The sequence below is a fragment of the Aplidium turbinatum genome, chromosome 2 (assembly GCF_918807975.1).
Source record: "Aplidium turbinatum chromosome 2, kaAplTurb1.1, whole genome shotgun sequence".
In the NCBI taxonomy this organism is placed as follows: Eukaryota; Metazoa; Chordata; class Ascidiacea; order Aplousobranchia; family Polyclinidae; genus Aplidium; species Aplidium turbinatum.
Genome location: NC_137473.1, coordinates 43,591,321 through 43,609,170, shown reverse-complemented (window position 1 = coordinate 43,609,170; position 17,850 = coordinate 43,591,321). Strand labels below are relative to the sequence as shown.

General features: G+C 38.7%; 1 protein-coding gene across 2 annotated transcripts; it reads left to right on the top strand.

Annotated features, from left to right (window-relative positions):
* Positions 1 to 1,993: 1,993 nt before the first annotated feature.
* Positions 1,994 to 16,661, top strand: LOC145764641 (DNA repair protein Ku70-like). Of its 2 annotated transcripts, XM_082576280.1 has the most exons (14): positions 1,994 to 2,163; positions 5,996 to 6,099; positions 6,873 to 7,038; positions 7,209 to 7,322; positions 7,647 to 7,762; positions 8,135 to 8,250; positions 8,644 to 8,830; positions 9,477 to 9,648; positions 10,303 to 10,369; positions 11,219 to 11,356; positions 12,234 to 12,427; positions 15,008 to 15,072; positions 15,886 to 16,031; positions 16,435 to 16,600. In XM_082576280.1, the coding sequence occupies exons 1-14, from the start codon at positions 2,052 to 2,054 to the stop codon at positions 16,454 to 16,456; spliced, it is 1,719 nt and encodes a 572-aa protein (XP_082432406.1). In that variant the 5' UTR covers positions 1,994 to 2,051; the 3' UTR covers positions 16,457 to 16,600. The 2 variants fall into 2 exon arrangements, with proteins under 2 accessions (XP_082432406.1, XP_082432405.1); XM_082576279.1 differs by lacking the exon at positions 15,008 to 15,072 and having other exon boundaries at positions 16,435 to 16,661.
* Positions 16,662 to 17,850: the final 1,189 nt, after the last annotated feature.

The following is a 17,850-nucleotide window of genomic DNA, read 5'->3' as shown; positions in this document are numbered from 1 at the left end:
TAGTTAATATTACTTCATCTGCAACTGTACTGCATGCAAGTGGCAGTGTAATCTTATTGACCTTCATCTCGTAGTAGACGGCGAAGAACCACACCCCATACAGGCAGCTGACATGGCCCTCAAGAGAGTCAACAAATGGACACCCACTCTCTAGTGTTGACTCCCTTGAGGGGCTATGTCAGCTGCCTGTATGGGGTGTGGTTCTACGAGATGAAGATCAATAAGGTTACACTGCCACTTGCTTGCAGTACAGTTCTTGTGAGTGAAAGCTAATATCGCTACCACTGCAAAGACTCACGTTGTTACCAAACTAAAACGCATCCGTCAAGAGCATATAGGAGAATCAAAGCACAAAGGGAGGCGAAATTCAGCTTCCCAGCTGACCTCAGAAGCTGACTTCACCCAGAGATTAAGTGCATTATTTGATATTGCACATGCTAATTGCGAATGCGCATAACAATACCAGAAGATTGCCAGTTTTTGATAGACCAAGATGGTGCATGACAGATACTGATGACAACAGAGGACCCAATGCATCGGCAAGCTGCTGCAAAGTATAGAAAGCGCAAAGATGATGAACAGAGACGCAACGGAAATCGCATTGATCCAGTACCATCAAGTGCTGCTGCTTTCTCATCTGAAAATGATTAGCAGATGATGAAGATTTTTCCAGTGACCCACTGTTTGCACCGTAAATCCAAATAACACCAAAACAAAAGAAAACCCAGTAGGAGCAGCCATTACCAAACCGCTGCATTATCGATAATCCACTGTTTAATGCAGCACTGAACAGAACTATAACATCAAGTCGTCAAGCAATGATGATCGTCACTCCTGCTCTTGCTGCAGCTGGAATTGATATAAATGAATTGACAATGTCACATTCCTCTGTCATGAATGCTCGAAACACCTCACGTGAAAGCCTGGCAGCTGCAGTGCTGCAAAAATTTAAACCAACAGTTACAGTTTCACTTGTTGTTCATTTTCATGGTAAATATTTGACTAATGCCAATGGCACAAAGTGCAAATCTTTGGCCATTGTAATTTCTGGTATGCATGTTGAGATACTGCTTGGCATTCCGAAGCTGCCTGTTGGAACGGGATCACTAATGGGCCAAAAAGTAGTGGAATTCATACACGAGTTGTAGCAGAGCACTTAGCTGCACTTTGTTTTGACACGACATCAAGCAATACCGGAATCCACACTGGAGCTATCACTGTCATGCAGCAGGCATTTAATCGAAGGCTGCTAGTTCTTGCATGCCATGATCTCAAAGTCGTCAATGATTGTGCAGAGCAGGCACTGGGCAGTCAAATTAGCTACTGACTTCAATGAAGTCCTTACGGAAAATGAACAACAGCGCCAGCTCCTCTATCAGGTGATCGAGCACCACAGAAAGCTGCTTCCAACAAGTGCAAGTAAACGCCAACATGCCAACAGCTCCATTAAATAAAATCAATGGCTTGACTCTTTACAAACATTTCTTTTGCTTTTTCTGGGCAATGTGTTATCACCTGAAGCGTTGCGATTGTGACTGGTGAAACTACTTTTATGCGGTTTTAGCTAAAGTTCAGTGCATGTAATTTCATTCCAAACGCTTGTTAATGTGATCTATTTTGTGCATTATTTATGTTTTTCTGCATGTGGAAACACTTATTATATCATAAACTCAGAGTAAAACAATGGTTAACACAAAAATGCTGCAACTGCAATGTAGATAAGTCAAAAAAGAATTACGTCACATATTCAAGGAATTTTGATGAATTATGCCAAAGAAAGCAAATTTAGAGGTCGGTGGGAGAGCACTTCCTCTTGTCGGATTCACTTCAAATTTTCACAGTGTCATTTTTTCATGAATCCTCCTCAAATGAGAGGGTGTGCAAACAAAAATAAAAAATTTCCATTTTTTTTGGCCACCCTAACCGGTGTATGGCTTGTGAAATCATATGTCATAAATATACTTTAATGATATCAACAATTTTTCAGATTATCTTGTTAGTGATATTGTGCTGCTTCTCATGTTTTGTAATATCTTAGTTTTGTAATAATCATGCAGTTATATTCGGATGATGAAGAGGATAAAGATGTTGAAGGAAATGAAGCGGGTAAAATGATGATTGGGGGAAGAGATAGCGTCATATTTGCAATTGAATGCAGTAAAGGTTGGTATAATATAGTATTTATAAATAATTTTTATTGTAGGTTACCTTAAGTACATAATTTCATGGTATTTAATGACACTTCAGGTGTATTGAAGTATTTTGTTAAGGTGTCATGTAGGAATTATTATTAATTCTGTTTGAAGAAAGATTTTTATGGATGGGATACCGTACACGACTTTATGCCGCAATGCATGCATGAGGTAAGGACCAAATACCACAATGCATGGCCCGATGACGCAAGATTTGATTATGTCATACTAAAATTAATTGTTCTTTTGAATGCGATAGTAATTTCATTTGTAACGGTAGCGATTTCAACTTTCATTTTTTATACAAACAAAAATATGAAGAAAAAAACGAAGCAGGAGTGTACCAGCACTCAGCAGTAACCTAAATAACAGTAACCTATCAAGTACATGGAGCTTCACACAAAGTGAAATTCACATGACTTTTGACTCTTTTTTTTATTTATTTAAAAGTGATGTCTAAAAAGATATTATTAAAAGTAACTATGGACAGTGGCCAGTATTTTGATTTCACTTTGTGTGGAGCTACATGTACTTAATAGGTTATATACTGTTATTTATTAACTTGGTTACTGCCGAACCAGACGAATTACCTACTGGCAGTACGGTACCGGTAGTGCAGGGGCACGATGGCATGTTACCCGCCATTGTTTTAACCTTCAGTAAAAAGTATAAAGTGAGATAGTCATGCAGAAGGTTTTTGTTGCATTCACATTATGTCCAAGGTTCTCACTTTGCTTAATGACTATGTCAAGTAAGTTTTGTAAACTGGAGTTTGATGTGGCGATTATTACCATGTGCAGGGCTGCAATTTTTTCTTGTCGAACGACCAAAAATTCTACCTTTGTTTGTCGAATAGTAATATGACGTCACAAAAGTCAGATAAAGCGTTTGCCGCGAATTACCGCACAAGTTGTGTGGATGTACAATTGTACATCAGAGTCACTTACTTAAGTTTTTAATTGGCACGCTGATTGAGTGATTGCAAACGAGTATCAAGCACTAAGTTGTGTACCTACCGGACGTGTATATTATTGTTTTGCTCCGGGAAGAGAACTGTTGTAAACGCAAAACTGAGGATTGCAAAAGAAAAAATCCCTTTGGCTATCGTCGTCGGCTCCAGCTCGTGTCTGAGCATTGGTTTCTTCTTCAAATCGAATTTGGCTTCGGATGGTATGTGGTATTGGAGGCCCAGTCTATGATGGAAAAGACGTGGGCAAAAGTCATATTGTGAGGAGGGTGGGGGACGTGGTAGTTTTAGCTTTTCTTTTCTAGTGTTTCGTTTTTGTTGGGCTTTTTGTATTCTGTTTTTTTTCGAAAAATTTTGTGCCTTTCCTAGTTATTGTTTTCCACAGTAATCTGTCACTAGCAAGTTGTTCCCATGAATCCAGATCAATGTTTGCATGGCTGAGGGAGACTTTCAGCTGATCTTTGTATCTCATTTTTGGTCTTCCAGAGGGTCTTTTCCCTGTCTCTTGTTCACCATAAAACATTATTCGAGGAAGCCTTGTTGGGTCCATTTGCATGACATGTCCTGTCCAGCAAAGGTGGTGTTGCAATATGGTGGTTTCTGATTCCTATTGAGGGGCTTGACCTTTAAGCGTCGCTTTCAGGCTTTGCCTTGAAGTACCTGGCGCAAGAAAATTTAGGCTATGTAAGTCGGCATTCCTATGATTGCATCAGGTGATGCCTCCCCCCCCGATTGTTCCTCGACCTGACGACGTTTAGTCCTCTCTCGGTTTTATTCCTTTTTTATTTATTTTTTCCGTAAGGCATGGCTTTTGTCGAATAGTAACGGCGCATGTTGAGTCACATGGTTGCTAAAAAAGGCAAAAATCGCAGCCCTGACCATGCGGTCTGCGTATCTTATGTTGTCCCCCTACCAAGATGCCTTCTTCATCAAGATGACGCAAGATCAATGCAGGAGAATGTTATAACACAGAAAAAGTTGTGAAGCGCAAACTGAGAAAGCTTGCATAAGTGCCTCATCAATAATTAATCATTGATCAACCCTTACTCAACCCTTTAGGTGACACTCAATTGATCACCATTGGCTACCATTACAGTGACAGATCATACCAAGTATTGAAGCATCTTGCTTTTATCTTGTTACTTTTGGTTTATAAAAGGGTGGTTATTGTGTGCATCTTTGTATTTGCTACTTATATGATATCTAGAATTGGAATGGCCCATTTTGGCGAGTTCCCCATTCGTTCCCTAAAAGAAATTCAAAAAGTGACAAGTTTCTCGAAGTTTTTACTTTGAAAGTCTCGCATTCAAAAACTTGGTTGTGATGTCATAGATGTCATGTCATTGTGATGTCATGTCAAGACTCAGAAAAATAAACATTGCAGGAAACCGGCTCAGTGTGACCATGCGGATTCAGAAAAAAGTAAATAACAATAGAGAGATATAATTAAACCTAATAAAATACAGACATACTACTTCTGTTCAAATAAACTTTGTTCAATCAATTTCACTTTTCAAAAGTTTTACAAAAGTTACAAGTGAAGTAATTTTATGGTGATTTAAATGCAATTATACTGTATTGTCACCAAAAAGGTAGTGATAAAAATGCAAAAAAAAGTCAAAAGCAAATTAAGGAGAAAGATTGTAGTTGCAACAATTTGTATAAAACATTAAAGCTACAGAAGTAAAGTAGTTTTGATGATACGAATTCTAGTACAAAAAATCCAAAGGTCTGGCTACTACTTCTACTACTTCTAACTTCTACTTCTAAAAATATAGTTAGGTAATTTGATAACAAAAATAACTAATCTATTCTAAGCTTGCATACAGACGATGACGTAGGACTCAAAGAGCCCAATTTGTCTAACAGTTTGTATTTACATTGATTCAATGTCTGAATATTGAATAATATTCAATCGTTGGATTTGCAGACGGCGTCGTTGGATTTTCAAAGAATTGTTGAATAGGGAACTCGCCGAATAGTAGCAGACCCATCTAGAATAAGGGAGCAAGTCTTTTAGGCGCAGACAGATAGGCGCGCACACTGTGGTGTCAGGATATTTAGGTGCGGAGCAGGGTGGCGCTGGTTCATTTAGGTGCTATTCCTAGTAAAGTCTGCAGATTGTATCAGCTTGGCATGTAGGGCAATGCTTTTCACACAAAATGTTATGTTGAACAGAAAAATATGTTGTTTTGTTAATGCGCGTGGATTTATTTGTTGTTAGTCATGGCTTCAGTGAGTGAAGCTCCTTTATCTGGCAATGCTTTTCACACAAAATGTTATATTGAACAGAAAAAATATATTGTTTTTTTAATGCGCATGTTCGGCATTTATTTGTTGTTGGTCCAGGTTTGCGTCGGCGAAAACTTTATCAATAAATTATTCAAGTTTCCGAACATGACTGAGTTCACTTTTAGTTAAGTCAAATAATAACTACACTAAACAACAGTAAAAAATATAGATACCGTAGCCTATATTCAAGCCGGTGGCAGGCTTGACTTGAGTGAAGAGGAACTTAGTTTTCCGTTAATACCCATACTAGGTTTTGCCAAAGCTGAGCTGATGCAATCTGCAGTGCAGACCTTACTAGGAATAGCACCTAAATGAAAGGGCGCCACAGTGCTCTGCATCTAAATATCCAGATGCCTCAGTGTGCGCGCCTATTTGACCGGCGCCTAACAGTCTGCGCCTAAAAGACGTGGTCCATAGAATAACGAGGCTGTAATGGTTTTTAAAGATGTATTAATTGTATGAAAAAGATTAACAAAAAAATTCACCTGGTAAGATTCACTGGTGAATTTTATCTCTTTCAAATTTTATAAGTTTGTTTTTACAGAATTGTTTCACACTGATGACTCGTCATCTTCATTCAGCAGAACCATTGAGGCCATCCATGAAATGTTTCTAAATAAAATCATAACCAGTGACAAAGATTTGCATGTCAGTGGCTTCTTTTTAAAAGCATGAGTTTCTCATATAAGTGAATTGCCTATTACTGTATTCTTTGCTCATTATTGAATGTTACGGTCTGGCTAATGGCTATGATCATTGATCAAAGTTGTTTTTATTTAGCTGTGTGAATAGATAGTTGTTATTAAAGGTTTCTCTGCCAAGTCAAACAACCACTGGTATTTCATGTACTTCTTCTTCTGGCTTTATTTCAACATCGGTCGCCAGTGCAGATTTCAGTCCTCCACATCACTCTGTCAACAGCCTCTTCCTTCACTCCCACTATTTCCATATCTTCTGTCACACAATCTCTCCATCTTCTTTTCGGCCTTTCTCGTTTTCTTTTACCAACTTCCAAGTTCCAAAATTGTCTTATTTTTCCAACATAATCTCCGTCTCTCTTTACAACATGACCCAACCACTTAAGGCGTGTCTCTCTCAGCTTGTCTTCTAGTTTTCCAACCTGCATTTGTTCTCTGATGATTTCATTCCTTACTCTGTCCTGCTTAGTCAACCCCAGAGACCGTCGCAACATTTTCAATTCTGCCACATCCTTTTTCCCTTTCTGTGTTTTTGTCAGGGCTACCATCTGCAAACTGCATCCCATACAATGTTGCTGGTCTTACCATAGTTTTATAAAGTTTTTCCTTCAGCTTTTCTGGCACCTTTCTGTTTTGTGTCTGTCACTGGTATTTCATGTACAATTGCATTAATCCTAGAAAATGCTTCATTTTAAATTCTAAAGATTTTGTTCGTATTGACAGGGAATATTGTTTTTCGGAACAAACCAGTCCAAGAATTCTAGTGACTTTTCCAATATTGTTAAATGGCTAAAACTCGATGTCCCAAGCATTCACAGCATTTCAGAACTTCGGCGAATGCAAGAATGTGACGTATCTGCATTTGAAAAGGAGTTTGGTTTCCAATCAGGTATGGTAATTAATATCATAGGCTAATCGCTGTAGAGCAGAATTTTCTGTGAAACTTGTGAAAACCTCTGAAATCTCGCTTTGTTTTCACAATCATAATAAGTTGTAATTTATAAATGTATATAATTAGTCCACATATGATGTTTTGTAACATTTAATTCTTAATCTAAGGTTATCAAATCAGTGAAGTGTTGTGGGAATGCTTAAACATGTTCAGTGAAAATACAAGTAAGCTTGCATCCAAAACGCTTCTCTACTTTGCATGGGACGATAATCCACACTTTGGTGAGTGTTTACTTTGAGCATTTTACGGTATAGTTTTTTACGTGGTTTTGTTCGTAGAGTGTACACAACTATGCATAAAATACAGTTTCAATGAACAATTGAACATCAATAACAATATACTGTAGAAGTGTAGAGTGTAGACAGTAGTGCGATACACTGATGCTGTGTAACACAGGTACATTCATTAACCAGGTTGAAGTTCTGTGTAAAGTATTTCACCCTCTAAGGCCTAAGCTGTTCTTTTGGTTATGTTTGGCGAAATTGCACGGAAATATGTCAGACGATTTCATACTTATTGAAAAAAACTCCATTCTGAATTGCCAGGTGATGATAATGCACGGAAAAGAGCCAAAGCAAAATCTATGGACTTGCAAGAGCATGGTGTTGACCTGCAAGTCTTGTCTTTCAACAAAAACTTTAAACATGACAAGTTTTATAAGGTAAGAGCGTGATAATATCAAGTAGCCTACCACTGCTTGCAAACTCAACGTTGTTCGAACTGCTAAAAGTGTCGATGGGAATGTAATGCATTAGTGAAAAGTAAAACCAGTATCAGAAGATATTTGTGGGCACAATTTCCTTTTTCTTCTAATTTTCATCATAAGCATCTGTATTATTTGTAATTCAAGTATAGCTTTTGTATATATGTTTTGTGGGTGTACACTCAATACAGCAGATGAGTGAAAGAGTGATGTGTGGTTATGGTTATGACGTGTGATAGTCACAGTGAGATCATTAATTTTATCCGTGTCACCAGAGAACTATCTTAAAGCAGTGGCGTTTCATGTACGACTACACACGTTTATTTTCAGGACATCGTTGCAGATCCCGACAACATAGAACCAGATGCAAGTAACCCAATAGAATGCATACAGAATATGTACAGCTTTCTGCTGCGAAAATGTACGAAGCAAAGGCCTTCTACTAGGTAAATGATGTCTACAATCATTTAAATTTAAAATTGCCAAAGCTAAGGCACGTACATAAACTCGCAAGGAATTTCTGTAGTCTTCAAAAAAAAATTGAATAAATTGAGCTTTACTGCATGAAGACATTTTTTATAAAGAACAAGTTTCTTGATTTGCACTTTTTGTCCTGTGGCAAATGTTGTTGTGCATTAATTCTTGACAGTACTTTGTCTATCAACAACACAAGATGAAAGCACGATGGCATTTCACGCCTTCGTGGAGAGCAAACCCAAAACAACTCGCTTTGATCTTTTTACGCTTATTTTTTACATTTTACAACTTGCATGTCACAATCCAAATAAATCAGTCGATTTTTACATGTAAAAAACGACTGATTTACTGTCTGAGAACAGATTGTCCTTGTGTTTGGGCAAAGGCTTGGAGATTGGAGTGGCCGTGTACACCGTGCTACGACGCACAACAAAATCAGCTGCCGTGCACATAGATAGCAACACCAATCAAGAAGTGAAAACACACGTTAGCCTGGTGGATCGAAACACCGGCGACATACTCATGCCAAGCGACATCAAATACATGCAGGCAGGTTGAGACTATTCAATTTTTTGTCCTTTCATCAATTTTACTTAAAGATGTTTTGGAGACTGTTTTGTTTGTCGTATCCAGGCTCTTACACCCGGTCGTTGAAGATTTAGATTAAGTGGGCGGGAAGGCAAGGAAGCCAATTTTCGTGTCTACCTTCAGGCTTGCCTTTAAGTGTCCTGCCAGAGACACAGCCGCATGCTCTTGAGCGGTGTCGAACCGGCGCCCTTTCGATTGCCGTTCTAGGGCTCTCACCACTCGGCTATGCAGCCGACGATTTGGAGACTAAAGTATCATTCTGAATGAAATAATACGGAAATCACTCCATAAAAGGAAGTACTGGTTACAAATACTGTACAGTGTACACTACTGTTTGATCAACTATCGAGTTCGTTCTAAAACTTTGACAAGAAAAACTTCATATGTTCAGATTGCTTTTATTTAAGATCATCATCAGACATCCGTGCCTGCTCTGCAACCCACTCCTTTGGCTAGATGTACGAAATATGTTTAACCTGCGCCATGTCAGGATGTGGCTCTGGCGTCACTGTATTGAGGTGGTTGCTGCTCTGCTCGTAATTGGCTCGAACAGAAGCCTGACCGGTTTGAAAAAGTCTTAGTCACACTCCCCATTGGGATTTTTCAGGCGTGGGGCGGCCGTGAAATTGTCTTTGAAAGCGAAGAAATTAAACAAATGAAAAAAGTGGGAAAACAAGGAATCCATCTTCTTGGGTTCAAGCCCCGTCGTGACGCCATCAAGTCTTGGTATCACGTTAAGAATGCCCAGTTTATTTACCCGGATGAAACTTCAATCAAAGGTTGTTAAAAGTTTTGAATTTTTATAGTGTATACTTAGGTATGCACAAAAGCACAAGAGGTTGATAAAAAGTATAATAAATTGTAGACGTAGATGTGTTATATTTAAGATTTGGGTCTAAAGCGCGGTTGTATTTTGCATTCAACGATACCACATTTAACGTAAACTGTGATGGCAATATACAAACTGATTCTTGAATTCTGAGTCTGACCTCAAAACTTTTTTCTGTTTCTCGTTGTGAAAGACACGCGCAATGCATTGTCGATGAAAGTTTTGTACAAATAAACAACGATTTCTTGTGGAAAAAAGTGACTCACAGAAGGCCGTTGCTCGAATCTCGCAGACGCGCCACTGTTTCTAGCAAAATTAACCGAACAAATTTTGTGAAACCATTCAATTGGTGACTTGTAATCCTGGATAAGTTCACCCATTTTGGTACATTTTACTGACATGGGGTATCGTTGATGCACATTGCACAATTCGTGCGTTTAGTTTTTAGTTTAAGCTGTTTAAACAATTAATATAATTTAAGGCCAAATTCACAGATTTATATTCGTTGCATTGTTTCATGATATCACTTAGTATTCTTGAAATTGTCTTCTGCTTATTCCTTCATTTGCCAATCAATGATGAGCTGACAGCAAATTTATTACAGGAAGCTCCACACTCTTTACAAGTTTATTGAGAAAGTGCAAAGAGAAAGATGTAGTAGCCATTTGCAGGTGAGGCGCCTATTTCCTATTCAACAAAATCTATGCAATCTATCTCGATACTCAATTACAATTTTCTTTGGTGCTCAACCAGAGAATGAGCAAATTTGAAGTCATCTTCGTCACAGATACTCTGAAAATGTATGAAGTGCTGCAGCCTGGAAGAACACGTCACTATTATGGGTGCTTGCGTAACAAACAACTTTATATTATATTTATCTTTAAAAATAATGACCTTGATCGTGTTGAATTTTCACTGAGTCGCGTAAATAGTGCATGGTCTACGACTCTACGTCGTGAAATAGCTAATTATTTCAATTTTTGACTTGTTTATTGCAACAGTACCTTGCACGTTGATATCAAACGGTTATTAAGTCGGATAAAAAGCTCCAATATCTTATAATGAGAAATATAACGGCTCCGACAGCCCTTCAGGGGTATCACATCATATTTGAACTAGCTCTTCAGCGCGTGTAATATTGTTGATCGAAGAACTGATACTTTTTTGGAATGTTTCGTCTCAACGTTTGTGTTACTTTTTTCGCTAGATTTGTTACCCTTGGCTTGTTTCAACCTAATTGACTATGCTCAGTGTTCAGGGCTTGATGACCAGCTGGTCTTGTCGCAGTCTCTTCGTCATGTGGCACACAACAGTTTATGGCATATTTTTTTATGTTTGTGTTATATTATAAACAAACTAATGATGTCTGTTCAGTGTTCACAATTGTTTTTAAGAGCGAATATGCCTTCTGAGTACGCGCTTTTGCATTGTTCAGTGTTCTAGCTGTATAAATTGGTTGTGTATTTATCATGTTCATAGAAAAGCATAAATTAGTAGCTCTAGGTTTTTATTGCACTTAGTTACTCTGCAAGAGACATAAGCCAACCGAAGTGCGTGGCTTTGCTTCCACAAGAGGAGGAAATAGATCCTGACACGTCGGAACAAATACAACCTCCAGGATTCTACATCGTGACTCTTCCCTTCGCTGACGACATCCGGTGAGCTGATCTTTGCGAACATCCAATTATCCCGTACAAACCATACAGTATCCATAGCAAGACGCCTGCTTTAAATTTAAATGTGTTTTTTCTAACTTTATGTAACGTCCCGCTAACACTGCTTCGTACCAGGGTTACCTAAACACAGTCTTTTGATTGACGTAAGTTTGTATGGTCTGTTGCATGTGGCTGCTGAGGCGGTGTAGCGATTCCCACATGTCAATTTGAAATGCTTGTTTGGCAAGATACTAAGATACATGAAGTAATGCGATCGAGTGACGGAATTTGTATGCGAAATTTTATAGACTGAGAAAGTGAGAAAGCCTCTAGAAATTCATGCCTGGCAGTTTCGCATACTTGCAGAGTCTTTGAACTACACACGTAGGTCCTTGCACTCATGGACTTTGGTAGAGTTAAGTTTTCCGCTTGTTGCAGTGTTGTCTCCCGTATATCTTGCCATCACTAGGCGCCGCTAAGTGGAGAGCATTTCTTGATCTTGACGTTCTTCGCAGTCAAACACCGACTGCGATTTGACAGGCAATCTAACGGACAACGATCGATCTCTTTCACCGTTCAAGTTGGTTAGAGATGACTGCCATTCAGAACGTTAATTGTATCATTTCGTTCATCATATCTCCCATTTTCTCATGCCATGTCAATCAGCTGCTTTGAATAACACCTTCAATTGTTTGCATCTTGAATGGACCAGGCTGATGGTAGTTTTAAAAGTCAAACATCAGTTGTTGCCGCTGCGATATAAAACACCCGTTTTACTATTTAAGACTTAGATTTTAAGTGAACTAAGATGTTCGATTTTGCTCCAGTTTGACATGTGCATGATACACTTTGTCTAAATCCTTGTTTTTTTGGATGGTAGAAAAATAGAGATCGCGCGGAATCTTCCGGAGCCATCACGAGAGCAAGTGGAAGCTGCGGAGGCCATCATGCGGCGTCTCAAGTTTTCATACCATCCGGACAATTTTGACAATCCCGTCATACAAACGCATTATCGGAATTTGGAAGCAATGGCCTTGAATAAAGACCAACCCGATCCTATAGATAACCACACTGGTACGTAGCAATACAAACGACGAAGCTACTATTGAGAATGCAATTCCAAAATAACAGTAATTCAATGTTGAAATTTTTCGGTACGTTGAAAAGTTTCTTTGGAAGCTTATTCCTTGCGGTATCGCTTTTATGCTGTGTAAAAAAACTCGCCTCGAGTTTTCATCGTCATCTGCTTATGTCTGCGCCTGGTGTTGGGTAGGCTTACGGTAGATGCATGCATAGGCGCCGACTTTTTAAAAAACCTTGGGGGGCGAGAAAGGTGATGACGTCATAACCATAACGCTATTTTACTCGAAATAGTCTTTAGCCTACTTAAGCTTACTGTCTTTTTTATATTGACACCTAGGTCGCAAACCGAATTTATTAGAACCGCTGCTTGAAACGATTAGTTTTACGCATGCAGTACGCCTAGTCGTAAAAGTTTTGATATTGTTAGCTCATAATTGAAACAGTTGGAAAACAGGCAGATTCATTTCCTTTTTGTGCAAGTGAATAACAACGATCAAGACAGTGAAGTTATCGAAATAAAACGCAAAAAAATCATGATCTCCAGCAGAGTGGAAACCCGCTATCAGTTTTATTAACCTCGTTTTTCTACTGTTCAAAGCGTTAATCGTTTCGCTCGTTCAAAGCGTTAACAACTGTTTTTTATCGGAAGTCTTTATAGTCTGTTATCGAATACCTTTATACTCGAGCATAGGTCGAGATGTTCGCAAGTAGTTTTCACCTCAAAAAGACAGGGTCAACTTGTACACGGGACAAGCTGTTGTCTCCAGCTCGGCAATTTTCAAAATGAACGCATTTTTGCTGCAGCAAAATCAATGCCAATAGTTTTGAATACGATTATTTGCAGTCTGCGTTTGCAGTGATGCAAACTTAATTTTCAAATTTAATGATTTCTTGTCAATTCTAAACTTTATGCACTTGTTGAGCAATATGCAAAGCTCACGAGAAAAAAAACAGCAGAAAGAGCTGTTTTAAGAGATGAATTTTTTATTTTTGCTTGTACGATATAATCGTTGTTATTACGTAACATTCCATGATCGTTGAAGTCGATGTCAAACCTTAGCGGCCGCATAAAACAATGATGTCAGGTTGGCTAGGTGATAATAGCGGTAAGAGACGTCGTTGATGCAGGCAATATCTACGACCAAAACCATTAAACACCTTTTCTTTCGTCGGTTTTCGATTTAATTCTCACACATTGCGAACAAAACAATGCGTTCTGTTGAATCATAATTGATCTCACAGCGGGAAGACCTCGTTGAAAATAGCGCGTCTAATTTAGTGACAATTCCAGCAGCGTAAGTTACTCTACGATCTACTTTGAAATTTCCTCACCGTATGTCAATGCCAATACTTAGATGAACCATCGAATGGTAGTGTCGGGATACGCTATCTGACTAATACACGGGAGAAGGAAATATCACCGATTTTCAGCTCAAAAGTAGGAGTTCGACTTATACACGAGATCAATCTTTAATCGAGTATATACGGTAGTGCAGAAGTGTATATTGATGAGTGTATGAAATGTATAAATTTTCACAAGATATGCATCAATACAGTGCTTATTGAAGCAAAACACGGATGACAGTTTTAAAAAATGTATTTTTTCTTCAAGCTGTATTTATGTTCGTTGTGTCGTAGTTTCAACTCGATAAAATTTGCTAAAATCGATTTCATGTTTGAAGTCGCAAAAAATCTAACGGACGTTTGGATAACTCGTGAAATGAGAATAAATATTCAATCTCGCATTCGCTTTTTCGCTATACCGCGCGTTTTGATGTTGAAGTTGCTCCTCACGCGCGGAAGATGAGCAGTGTGTGACTGTGAGCAATGAGCATGCGTGCCGTGCGCATCGCAGTATTAATTCACGTTCCAGAGAAAGCCATGCGATCAGTTGCTGTTTCGCGAGCAAAAGCAACGTAGGCTGCTTTTCGCTTTCGGCATTCTGTCCGTTTAAATGATCTAAATCTCTTTCCGAAGTATTTTTATCTTTGAAACACCACTTTGTAAAGCCATTTTGTTGCCCCTCAACCATAAATTTACGGGGGGCGCCGCCCCCCGGAAGTCGGCGCGTATGCTGGTGAGACTGTATTTGCCCTTTTCGTTAGGCCTACTGTATCCTGCGAGGCAAACGAGCAGTAGCTTCTTCAGTTCGAGTGTTACGCTTAATGGTCTTGCGTTGTGTGTTTTGCGATTCGATCATTTTTCTTCTTTTATGCATTTAAAAAATATAACCGTCTTTATGCAATGATGTCTTTCTTGTGGCTTGGTCAAAATCCGATGTGGTTCAAAACTGCTGTTCAAGGAATCAGTGAGTATGAAAAATTCAACTATTGATTATCCCAACACAGAGACGTACGTAGCCACGGGGTAGGCTCGAATGAGCATTGAGCAAGTGCCCCCTTCCAAATGAATGTTTTCAATATTTCTTTAAAGGACAGTGTATTTGGATGTTTAATGACGTTTTATAAATATTTGGCGCATTCAGTAGCGATATTTTAAACAAACTCTTCATTACAAACATTTGCCCCTCTCGCAAACAGCTGCTTTTATCCCCCTAAAATTATCTCTTAGCTACCGGTACGTCACTATTCCAAGATGGTGAAATCCATGTCCTCGCAACGACCAAAGTTCTTCAGGTTAGTCCTGACAGTTTCACACAGTGCAGCTTTCAAAAAGAGTTACGGGTATTAAGGGCTGTTCAAATATCATATTACGCTTGTAACCCGAGGGGCGTCAGTACCTTGACATAGGTTGGTACTTGGTAAAAATGGGTATCGAACAGCCTCCAGAATATTTAAAGGACTTTTTTCGAGCTAGTACCGCAGAACTGGAGTAAACAGATGCTACTATCTTATATCCGTGCATCTATGTTGAAACGACATTTTTTTCTTTCAGGACAAATTAACTCTAATGAATGTAAATACATGTCGACGTTGTTTAGGTAAAAGAATCGGGCAGCACTCGTAACAACAATCGCTATTTTGAAAGTATGCGAACAACAAACAAACTGCACTCCTCGCACTCAAAACGCATGCAAGGCTGTGATCATGCATGAATACCATCTTGCGACTTTTGCATTCTCGGAAATGAATTTTGTTGCGGGTAGACGCTGTTGCCTTCTGATCGGTCCACATTGTTGTCAATGTATTCAAAAAAGTATAACATGCATAATGTCTTCGGGTCCGGTATCGTGGCTGCCAGCTATTGTTTTGTTGGTCGCTGGTAAGAAGGTAAACCGATCATTCAACTCTTCCAAATTTACCTACTGTGACCTTCAACGATCTTTATCTGTTTGGTTACAATTGGCAGGTCATTTACAGGTTGTTCGATCTTGTAACTGCTCATTTGCCCAATTGTAATATTTCATGATGTCTGGTTATCTACTAGTTTGACAAGAATTGAACTTCCAAAATTGTGTACGGTTTGTCACTTATCGTTTTTTTCATCAGTTCCTGATTACGCAACTATCGAAGCGAAAGCGGGCTCGTACATTCGCGACTTCAAGGATCTCGTGTTTCCTCCAGATTATCAACACAAGATGGCGCAAACAGCTGCTAAGTCAAGCAAAAAGAAAGTCGGCGACTCGATGCAGGAGGTTAGAACCATAGCCGTCGACTGCTTGCTGTGTAAATGAAGGATTCTCCACTGTGCGATACAATCAACTCACGTCCTTTTTCATATGGAAATACGTTGCTGCCTGTCATGGCAAATGCAATATTCACATTAGGACTACGTGCTTCATATTCTCGTTGAGTACGTTTGCGCCAAGTTCTTAACAAATAGCGATAGCGGGATCTATCGTGTTCCACTAAGACGTTCAATCAACATCACCTGCAAACAATATGCGTGCGTTCGATTGCTCAGAGAACTTGCAATAACTTGTTGTTGACCAGTATCTTGCTGTTTTGTTTTTACGGCCCCAGCTACGACAGGGACGCTCTTGTTTGTGAACCTATAACGTCATATAATGTTGTTATAATTTGTTCTATCCATTGCAGGTTGACGTTAAAAAATATATAGCTGAAGGAAAACTGGCTAGTCTTACCGTGCCAAGCCTGAAAGAGATCTGCCGAGTCAACGGAATTAAATCCTCTGGGAAGAAAGCAGACATTATTTGTGCAATTGAACAGCATTTTCAATCTTCGAATTGAATTTTTACTGTCTCCCACGTAATTTCCATTTAATATTTTCTGTATCAAAATAAAGAAAATAAACACCAACTGCTGCTGTAGATTACTTTTTGTTTTCTTTTTTAGTTGAATACGTAAATTCAAGTAGGGCCCAATATCCATAAAGTTGTTTTCAAGATAAATGCGTTTTAAATATTTCGGTCATTCATTTTTGGGGTGGAACTTCGATGATGATTATATGCTGAGATATACTGATAAGAAGTATTAGGCTATGCTTGAAAATTTCGCTCAGTGATGATTCTGCGGAGAAACTATGGGGAAGTTAATTCTCCAAAATTGAAATTCTCTATTTCAATCATAAATTTGCAGATGTTCTTTTGTAGCTTCGATTGTTTTCAGTCTCCTGACTGGTGACTGTCTTATACTTATAGTGCACTAAGTGTAGTGATTCTAGTGAAGGAGAGGACAAGAAGAAATAAATTTAGTTTTTTTTTTTGAAAAACTAAGTATTCATTGGAAGGTCATAGGTTCGAATCCCGTTGGAGGTACCAATTTTTCTTTACCGGTACTTGTTTCTTAGTCTTGCAGCAGTCATTCACAAGAGCACTGGTAGCACTTTTGTCTCCATGATTTCTTATCTGTATGTTATGCTGTTAGAAGCTAATTCACCGTGGTCCGGTGATTGTTTAATAAACTTAATACCAGTACCACTAAAATTATGAATTAAAGTATGCATCCCCCCCCCCAATGTTCAAAATCGTCTAAAATTTGATAAAATTTTGATTTATCCTCCCCAATCCTCAACTAACTTCGGCACCACTGAGCATAGGGATAAAGGAATTTAATATTCTGTTAATTTTTAATAAGTTAATATTTCAGTTTTAGCCTAAACTCTGGTGGGCTAAGGTTATCACTATCATGGAGAGCGAGAGCATTGCACGCTTGAGGCAAAGCTCCCTATTCTTGCAAATCATCTAAATCTTCTTCGTTAACAACAGAACGAAAGTTGATGCTGCCACTCTCAAAATTAAAAAAAAAACACTAGATTCTCCAAGAAAGCCACTAGATTATTTCAAAAACCACTAGGAGTGGCAGCCCTTATGTCAATTACCGATAGGCTACTGTTTTTTGCAGAGAAGACTACGGTGCTTCAACATAGAAGCTTCCAGCAGAATGCACGTAATAATTGCCTTTATTATGATGCAAACGACGTAATAATGACTGTTTACAACGTGGTTGAAACCAGTTGTGTATAGAATTTTCTACTCAGAAAAGCTTGATATA